At 35.0% G+C, this 10,998-nt stretch overlaps 1 protein-coding gene across 1 annotated transcript in view; it reads left to right on the plus strand.

Annotated features, from left to right (window-relative positions):
* The first annotated feature begins 1,122 nt into the window (after positions 1 to 1,122).
* Positions 1,123 to 10,998, plus strand: part of LOC114327410 (uncharacterized) — a 76,610-nt gene continuing 66,734 nt past the window's right edge. Inside the window, exon 1 of the mRNA XM_050642542.1 lies at positions 1,123 to 1,191. Within this exon, the coding sequence (XP_050498499.1) occupies positions 1,125 to 1,191 (67 nt within the window). The 5' untranslated portion in view covers positions 1,123 to 1,124. The remainder of the gene's footprint in view (positions 1,192 to 10,998) is intronic.

Raw genomic sequence — 10,998 nt, forward strand, 5'->3', positions numbered from 1 at the left:
GCTTATTTTCCAACTAGAACAGTAAATTACATAAATGCCGTAAAAGATAGCTTCAGAACAATATTATTAACCTAATATTAGACATCAAATTATTTTTTTATCTGATTTTCATATTCGCAAAACATTCGCACAAATTTCTCGAATGCGAATGCGAATGCGAATATGCAAAAATATGCGAATATTCGCGAATGCGAATGCGAATGCGAATATTCGTTACATCACTACTTCATACCCTCGTGCCTGGCACAGAGATTCTAATGTTAAGGTATACTAATAGTCCAATATAGCCCTTTCTCTGCCACTTACATATAATGCTCGTAAAATCTTTCTCTATTTACTCGTGCCAGTACTGACTTCGGCGCGAAGGAGATTCTCCTCTCGAATACTCTCCGCTGTCGGCAGGGATGGTATTGCGCCCATAGTTGCCATATTTTATATAATTTATGAAGATCAAAAGAAATACACACAAAAAAATTAATAGGAATTAAAAAGTTTTGAAGATAAAAAATATGTTTATGGATAGTTAGCAAGGTAGTGCCATGGCTCTATGGCACTACCTCACGGGCCGCCACTGCACCACACAACTAACATAAGTATTCTCCAGAGGCTAAGAAAAGCCAAAGAAATTATTTACACCGTAAAGAACGGAAAATTGACTTACTTCGACTACAATATGCGTACCTAATAATAATTACTGACTACTACAGTTGATTCTACAAGGCAATATTGGAGGCAAGAGTGGCCCTGGACGTAGACGTATATCCTGGCTGGCGAATTTTAGGAAATAAAATTTAGGTCTAACGTCAACTGATCTATTTCGAGCTGCTGTGAATAGAATAAAATGGGTCAATGTGGTTGCCAATATCTCTAGAAGATAGGCGCCTTTAAAAAAGTAGTTTAACAAAAGCAATTCATTCCTCTAAAGGGACTTTTCGGCCACCCCGTATATTTCATATCTCAATACAAAACCAGAAAGCATCCACATAAGGTCTGTAAACCCACACTGTCCTTTTATTTCCAGCACTGCTTGACTTTAACATAAGTTATAAATTATAAACTAGTTATGTTTAAAAATTGGCAAGTATTTAAACGACTGTTAACAATGTTTATTGATATTCGGCAAAATGTGGTCAAGATCGTTGGTCAATTTTGGTATTGTAACACTTGCTCTGCACTTACATTGTGTACAAGGTAGGTAAAATTTAATATTTTTTGTTTTCGTTAAGATTTTGGCGTTTATTATTTTATGTTACGATATATTCACTATATCTGTAATTAAGAAATATAATCAACATTCAATCTTCATTCTCTTTGCCATTATCCCTATGCGAGGTCGGCTTCCCTAATTCCATTTCTCCATAACTTTCTATCATGAGTCATATAAACATCAATCCCCTTTATCGACTTGTCCTGCCTAAGCGTCTCCCCAGGTCTTCTTTGGTCTTCCTCTTCTGCTTATTCCAGGAACTCGCACTTCAGCAATTCTTCGTATTGGGTGATTAACGTCTCGACGTTTAACATGACCAAACCATCTTAACGTATGCACCCTCATTCTGGCATCAATTAGTGTCGCCCTAGATATCCGCTAATATGCTCATTCCTAATTTTATCCTTTTTTGTTACTCCACTCATCCATCTAAGCATTCTCATTTCCTCTACATGTATTCGCTATTCGTCTTTCTTTTTAACTGCCGAGCATTCAGTTCCGTACATCATAGCCGGCCTTATGGCTGTTTTATAGAATTTTTCCTTTAGCTTCATTGGAATTTAGATGGAATCCCAAAGTCTCCCATTGCATTATACAGTGCAGCTGCTTTAACACCGTCATAGGCTGCTTTGAAGTCGACGAGGAGATAGTTCTTCTTCGTGATGTGTCTTTCCGTGACGAATGTTGGCGATCATCATGGCAATATTTATTGTGTCTGCAGCAGTGCGAAAAATCTGCACAGATGTTTGTGAACCAGGTTGTGAGTTTCTTTAACCAGTATGTTCTTCTTCCTGGACCTCGCTTTTCAAATATTTTTCCTTGCAGAATAGCTTGTAGGGGGTATGTTGTGGTTTGATAATTCTCCTTCTTTCATTCTTTACACATGACCAATCCAACACAACCGTCCTATTTTAATAAATGTTACGATATCCTTACCTGATATATTCTGTATAGATTAAAATTGTATATTCTTCTTCCAATTCCATTTCCTTTTATGTCGTTGTATATGTACATGGCTCATTATTAGCCTACATCGTTGATTGAAATATTGATATGGGCCTACATTCTTCGCACTTTTTCAAAAAAAAAGTATGAAGATTGGTATTAGCAATTGAAAGAGGAACAGTAGTTATATTTAGTAAGCAATTAATTTATCTTCTTCCTTTTCTTTTGGCATCATAACTCTGGATGGCTATTTGCCTGTCTGGCTATGATTTTTCATTCAAACCTATCTTGTCCCATCTCCTCCATTATCTTACATTCATAGTTATCAGGTCGTCTTCCACGTCATCAAACTATCTCATTTTAGGTCTTCCTTTTTTCGTCTTCCTATCGGCTTCGATTGTAATGTTGTTCTGAAGCTATTTTCTTGTGGCATTTTTGCAATTAACTAGTTTTGATGGGAAATAAGCCACAATTTTATTTAAAAAATGATCTTATTAACGTTTCGACGCCCAAACCGGGTGTCGTCAAAATACAAAAAATATTAATGAATTAAACAAAATGTTGTTGCTTTGTAAACAAATTCTTCTAATTTATTTAATCTGACTCATTTATATCGGCAATTCAGACAAATGATATTGCCAATATTTATAAGTTACGTTCCTGGGACGACTTTATTGAAAGATAGTTCATTCGATTACATGAAATCAACCCCAACTCAAGAATATCCGTCACAAAAAATCATAACATGTGATCTGTCTTTAAAAAAACAACCACATGCAATGGTGACAGTAAAATTCTCGCACTAGAGATTCCTTAGTAAATCACGAGGAAAAAAACCTCGTGATATTATCCCGACATCGTAAGGATAAGGTCTTACTTTAGTTTCTTTACTTAGTACTTTACTCTCAAAACTAATACCAAATTCTGACCTTAATATGTACATATGTTATTTTAAATTATAAATAATATTAATAATACATACCTAGATATATAAACAATACTAAAATATAAAATATGTACTAACTCGATATGTTATTGACTTACTAATCCTGGTATTTTCTTTCTACTGACTTCCTCTTTTAGTATGGGTAACCACATCCTACTGCATGCTACCGAGGAATTTGCGACACAATTGGTTTCATTTAGCATAATTAAAGCCGCTTCTTTGATTTTTCTCTTTTTACTATCAGTTTCTTTCAGGACTATACTTGAATCTCTCCACTGAACTCTATGTTCATTATCCCATGTGTGTTGACATATTTGAGATCTATCAAATTCTCAATTTTTAATATAAGACTGATGTCCACTTATTCTAACGTTTAATGGTCTTGATGTTTCACCTAAATAAAATTGTTCGCATTCACAAGGTATTTTATAAATACAATTCTTTGTTTTTTCTTGTTCGCTGTTAGGTTTAGTTTTAGATAAAATAAATCTCAACGTGTTTGTTGTTTTGAATGTTGTTGAAAAGTTGAATTTATTTCCTATTATTTCTTGTGAATGCTATAGGATCTCGTTCTAAGTTGTTCTGTTTCATTCGATCCAGTCTTGTCAATTTCTTATTTATAAACGATAAAGGATAATCATTTTTTAATAAGACAGATGGTAACAATTGTTTTTCTTCTAAGAATGAATTTTCATTAGAACAAGTATTTTGGCTCTATATATAGTATTTTTACTACAAAAGCGATATTACGTAGGTCAAAATTTTTGACGTAAGAGAACTGTCAAAACATTAGAATGTGACTTTTCATTATTGCATGTTTATAATAAACATGGCAATAATGAAAAGTCACATTCTAATGTTTTGACAGTTCTCTTACGTCAAAAATTTTGACCTACGTAATATCGCTTTTGTAGTAAAAATACTATAATTATTTAATGATTCCCTTTTTAACGTTGATGTTGTGATTTGATTTGTAATTGAGATATCTGTTGGTATGTGTTGGTTTTCTATACACTTGAGTCTCATATCCAGTATCCTCTTTGAGACTAAAATATCGACGAAAAGTAGGGTGTTATTATATTCCTTTTCCATTGTAAATTTTATTGTTTCTTCTTGATCGTTTATAATATTTAGGAATGTATCCAACAATTCTGATCTATTCGGCCATATTGAAAACACATCATCTACATATCTCCACCATACTGTGGGTTTTAAATTTTGTTTAGAAATTATATTAGTTTCGAAATCCTCCATAAATATATTAGCCAATAATGGAGATAAAGCAGAGCCCATTGCTACACCAAAATTTTGTTTATATAATTAATTATTTAGTTGAAAATAGGTATTATTAGTACACAATGTCAATAACTCCATTATAGCTGATACATTTAGTCTTGTCCTAGTTTTCAATGTATGTATTATCATTCTCTAATTTCGTTTTGATTATGTTTTAAGTTTTATCTAATGGCACATTTGTAAATAAACTGTTTATGTCAAAACTTACTAAAATATTGTTTGGATTAAATTCAATATTTGATAATTTGTTTAAAAAATGTTGTGTATTTTTTATAATGAATAAAATTACGGTACCGTAGTCGAAAAATTGTTTAAACAATGTTTTTAAACAAAATCACAAAAAAAAAATCACTTCGGACATTTTTTTACGTCATTAATTTGGGTCATTCGGAGCAAAAGAAATATTTTGTGATTTTTCTGTAAAATTTATCGTTCTCGAGTTATACGCGATTTAAAATTTGAAAAATGCGAAAATTACCATTTTCACGGCTTAATAACTCAGTTAAAAATTATTATTATGAAAGTCAGAAAGTCACCAAATCAAATTTTAACGACCCCCCTACAAGGTACTGAAGAAATATTTGTCATTATTGTATTACTAAGCTGTTATTTTTAATTATTAACAATGAGCGCTAGGAGCGTACTGAGGCGGCTGTCAATGTGAGTGCGACTGAGATGCACCAGTGGACGGTCGGAATGGAGGATCTCACATTGACGAGGAGGTCACATTGACGGCCGCCTCAATACGCTTTTAGCGCTCATTGTTGATAATTAAAAATAACAGCTTAGTAATAAAATAATGACAAAAATTTATTCAGGATCTTGTAGGGGAGGCTTTAAACTTTGATTAGGTGACTTTCTGACTTTCATAATAATAGTTTTTAATCGAGTTATTAAGCCTTAAAAATGGTCATTTCGTATTTTTCAAATTTTAAACCGCGTATAACTCGAAAACTAGCAATTTTAGAGAAAAATCACAAGAGACCTTTTTTGCTCCGAATGACCAAAATAATCTAAAAAAATTTGTCCGGAGTGAAATACTTTAGTTATTTATAAAAAAGTTCGTGAAGTATGCTTTTTGCGCACGCACGCGATGTTTAGAGCACGAGCGGGCCGAGTGCTATACATCGCCTAAGAGCGCAAAGCACAGAGCACAGTTTCATACAATATTTTATCTACCAAAAAACAAATAAAAAAACTGGAACTCTTCGTCATTGGAATAAATTCCTATTTTACAATTTTTTAGAACTTTGACATTTAAAAATTCAAACTTCTGTCGAACCAAAAAACTGTCAAAACTTTTTTGTAATTTATTGCTCACATGTCATCACCATGACAAGGCGAAAGTTAAGGATATTTGATTATATGAAAGTGTTCTAAAAAACAGTGCGAAAAAGTAAATCTCATTTAAATAACATTATTACTTCAGGCACACTTTAAACCCTTCATGTACTGCTATCTATATTTACAATTTTCACACAATAAAAACTTATACATAATATGAGGTAGAGTAGATAAGAATTATTTTTGTGAATTTGGTTAACAAAAATTGGTTAAACAATTGTTCGACCGCGGTACCGCCTGACACTGTTTATTTGTTATAAGGATGTATTTGTTTGAGTAAGTTTGTGCAACAAAATCGAATCAGAATAATTTACCTAACGTGGGCGACGTGACACCTGGACTAATAAGTAGTCGAAACGGTCAAAACAAAGAGACGCACACTCATCAAAAATGCACGCAAGATTATACTCGTATAAATTGTATAATCTAATTTTACTAACAAGAGTTAGGAAGAGTCAACTTCAACTAGTAAAAGTTGATTTAAATTTTTCAAATCAACTTTTACTGCTCGTTTCAGTTGGAGTTGACTCGAACTAGGAAAAGTCAACTCTAACTGAGAATCAACTTGAACTGTAACATCTACTTATAATATTATTTTCTATTCAAGGATCAAATGATGAATGCGATAAACTGGGTATCCTCCTCTACGAAGACGTAGGATGCACTCCAATCCAGGCTCCAGGCAAAAGTTGTCCAATCAAATATGAATGCGACTTGGCTGTCCGGAACAATACCTGTTTATTTAGAGGTAAAGAAATTAGCACCACAACTCGTTCAACAGACATTGATTTCGGTAGGTGCAACGTCGGGTGCTTCTGCACAGAAGATGTTCCCTACGAACCCGATGACCTTGATACAGCCATTACGAATATATTCAAACCAGATACTATTCCAGTTACTATACCGTAAGTGTGCTGTTTAGTAAATAAGTGATAGATTCAATAGATAGATAGATAGATAGATAGATAGATAGATAGATTTATTTAATTTCTTATTCTTAAGCTGCCTTCTCCATTACTGAAGGTTGGCTATAACCAGGGGTGTAGTGGAGCGGGAACGCGTGGGAACGGCGTTCCCACACTGGTTTAATTTACTAAAAAAAAAAATATTATAGAATGCCTGATTACACTTTCCCCGAGATTACATCTACCCCACTTCACCCTAACAAATAAAATTAAAATCACTTACGCAAGTAGATAAAATAATATCTTAAAAAATGTGTGAGTGGGTGAGTGCATATATTGATTTGAGGCATCAGCCCGCACCCATGCACCATACCTACCCGAATTTCAATATTCTAATTGTTTTCTTAGATTAAGATTAAGTAGGTAGTTCGTTGTCACAACTTTGCCGTCGTGTCATCGTCGGCGCGGTGCTAGCCGGTATCCGGGGCGCAGTTTAGCCCCCTCCCTCTTTCACGTGCGACAGAGAAAGAGGGGAGCGAGTAGGAGGGAAGGGGTCAATACGTGGTCAATACCCACACCATACTTCTGCAGTTGGCACTCGGCACCTCGGCAGTCACGCTAGACGCTACTCTCGTTCGTTTGGCAAATGGTGAGTGGTGACGCGCTGATTTGACTGTTCTCTTTATTTTGTTTGTTAGTGAGGTTATCGTGCGCGGTATTACTTTAACAATTAATTGTGTTATTCTAATAGTATCCAATCGAACATGGAGCCGTCAAAGAAAAATCAAAAAGCACTGTTTTCGTTCTTTTCTAAGCAACCAAATGAAGATAAAGGTGAAGAAGTAAATGATTTCGGTGTATCTCTTTCAGGGAAAAATTCTACTTCTCTTCGTGTGTCTTCAGATGAAAAAAGTGATTTACAGGCAGGAACTGAAAGTAATTCTTCTGTAAGTTCGTCTTCGAATATGCATGAGCATGATAAACAAAATAAATCAGAATGGCCTTCTATATGGACTATTGATATGTGGGAACGCAAAAAAGAAGCCTTCCCATGGTTGGGTTGCAAAAACGGTTCATTAGGCTGTACATTATGTAGCACCGTTTCTCATCTTGGTGCTTTTAAAAAGGAACGTACATCAATTTCTAAAGAATGGTGCACATTTGCAATAACATTCAATGGGTCTAGTAAGTCTGCCCAACTTACTTCCCTAAGAAAAAAAATTTTTCTTCACAAGCAATCATCAGCCCACTTGACTGCTGAGAGCATAACCGCTAAGGCGAACGAGGAAACTATTGAAAACGTTTGTGATAAAATGAACGTTTCCAATCTAGAATCAAAAATTAAAGTATTTCGATCAGCTTAATATTTGGCAAAAAATGATAGGCCCTTTTCTGATTATTCTAAACTTTTGCAACTTCAGAAAATGAATGGTGTAGACATTGGTGTAGGATTACACTCTAGATTTAGTGCAACTGAAATCATTGACCATATTTCTCATGAAATGAAAAAGCGAATTACTCAACAGGTGAAAAGCATTTCAGGTAAAATTTCGATTTTGATCGATGAATCTACAAGCTTAAGTGATAAATCTACCTTGATTGTTTATTTAAAATGTGAAACCAGCAAAGATTTGCCACCACATGTCTTATTCTTAGACCTAATTGAATTGCCTAACCAAACTGCTGATTCTATTTTTGAGGCACTTTTAGGTTGTTTGAAAAAATATGGGTTTGATTTTGACTACCTAAAAGAGAATTTAGTTGCATTTGCCTGTGATGGCGCGTCATGTTAGGTAAAAAATCTGGCGTCGTAGAAAAGCTACTACAACAGTTTCCCAACATTGTTCCTTGGCATTGCATGAACCATAGGATAGAGTTAGCTGTGAGTGACTCTATCAATGACGTTGGGGCTATTAACCATTTTCAAATGTTTATGGACAAACTGTACACTCTGTATAGTAAATCGCCTAAAAACCAAAGAGAACTAGCCGAGTGTGCTAGTGAGCTTGATTTGCAACTACAGAAAGTTGGTCGCATTTTGGGCACGAGATGGGTTTCCAGTTCATTTAAAACTGTTATGGCCGTTTGGTATGGATATCAAGCATTGTACTCCCATTTTAAGAAGGCCCAAGAAGACAAGAACAGAACAACAACCGAACGAGCAATGTACGGTGGGTTGATTAGGCGCTTGACATCAACTCAGTTTCTGTCAGATTTGGCGATAATGTATGACATATTAGCTGAATTAACAATGGTTTCAGAATGTCTTCAAAATAGGGAGGCAACTGTTGTTTATGCAGACAAACTCATAAGAAGGTCAATTGCTTTTTTCGAGTGCCTTAAAGAAAAACCTGGAACTAAGACCCTTGAGGCCAAGAGAGCTGCAATCACTGGTAATTTTTGTCATGTTCCCTTAACAAGTAGCAACAAAATAACTGCTATTAATGACCAGCAGTTGCTATCAAGTGTTATTAACAACCTAAAACGGAGACTTTTCACAACAAGAAGCAGTAACGAACCATCTAATAAAGCCACAGGGAACAATTATGATTATGAAAAAGAGTATGAATATCTCCTTTCAGAACTGAAAGTACTTGAAAGTAACAACTGGCCTCCAGAGAAATATGTTGGATACGGTGAACAAGAAATCGAACATCTCTGTGCAAGATTTAGGTTGAATGCCAACAAAATTAAGAACAGCTTCAGAGATTACCTGGAAAACAGCACTACGATTCCGAAGGACTTAAACCCACTGATAAACTGCACAAAGCTTATTCCTTGCAGTTCAGCAGAGTGTGAACGTGGCTTTAGTCACATGAATATTATTATATCGCCAACACGGTCAAAACTGACCATCGAGCACGTATCAGCATTGATGTTTATCAAGTTGAATGGACCAAGTATCCAGACATGGAAACCAGAGAATTACGTCAAGGCATGGTTAAGACGACACCGTACAGCTGATGATACTAGAACTCGACGAGCCAACCTCCAACCTGACAAAGAGGAAGAAGATGCATTTGCCATTTATTTGTAAATACATTAAAAAATTTTATTGAATATGTTCAGTTTTTAATCTTTGTGTTTGAATTTGTTAGTAAACGTATACATAAAAACATGTTACATCTTATATTTTTTCTTCTTCCCTGTGAAAATTTTATCATCCATTCCATAGGCTACAGGCCCCCCGAACCGGACCCCCCGCTCTTTATGTGGGGGGAGGGGGTACCCCTCAGAATTGGATTGTAAGTCAGTATTTAGCGTTCCCACACTGAAAATTTTGCCACTACACCACTGGCTATAACTACAGCAAATCGCTCTCTATCTTCAGCTATGATTAGTATAGAATGTGTGTCCGTGCCTGCCCAGTCTCTTACGTACTTCGGTCAGGAGCATTTTCTTCTTTCTGGACCTCTTCTCCCTTCCTTTTTCCCTTCCATTATGAGTCGTAAAAAGTTGTATTTTTCTTCTCTGTAAATATATCCTAGATAACTCGTTTTTCTGTTTTTTACAATATTTAGGAGTTCTCTCTCAGTCCCCATTCTTCTCAGCACCTCGTTGTTGGTCACGTGCTCTGTCCAAGCGATTTTCAGCATTCTTCGAAAAACGCACATCTCATACACCTCATACTTTTTGTCATTTGACAAAAAAGATTGTAATTTATTTAATTCAAATACCTTTTTCCGCAAATCGCCAGGAAATTTTGACATTCCTGTCAAAATTTCTTGAAGAAAAAGTCAGGACTTCCTTACTGTAAGGGAATGTCATTTCCTTACTGTAAAGGAAATGATATTTCCGTACAGTTGTTAGTGTTCTACATAAATGATAATACATATTTTTACTCATGCGATAATCCATAAAACGTCTGTATGCATTTTCGTACTTTTCTCTTGATTTCTTTGGCAATAATTCTAATGAAGCAGTATTCATTGCCTCAACCAGCTCTGGAGGAGTCCCAGGAATGTAAATTTCATCATCACTTATCATTTTACTTTCGAGAACACCAGCAATTAAATTTATAAGCGTCAAGTTTGACAATTCAACCTCAATACGTTTCCATAGTAACCCAAGTAATTTTATTAGGAATTTCAAAGCACCATTTATTTGGGAATAAAATTATCGCGTTTTTTTTAAATCAATCAATATCTGTTGAATTTTAAACGATTTGCGGAAAAATAGTATGTTTACCTCGTAGGAAAAGCCACATTCCTGGACTCTGTGTTGCTAAGTCTCGGCTTGCGCCTCGACTTAGCAATCTTCACAGTCGTCCAGGAATGTTAAGCTTTTCCTACCCGGTAAACAATGTACTATTACTGATGTCAGAAAACAGAAAAAAATTATTATTTAACAAATAA

This window comes from Diabrotica virgifera, chromosome 2, assembly GCF_917563875.1.
Source record: "Diabrotica virgifera virgifera chromosome 2, PGI_DIABVI_V3a".
Lineage (NCBI taxonomy): Eukaryota > Metazoa > Arthropoda > Insecta > Coleoptera > Chrysomelidae > Diabrotica > Diabrotica virgifera.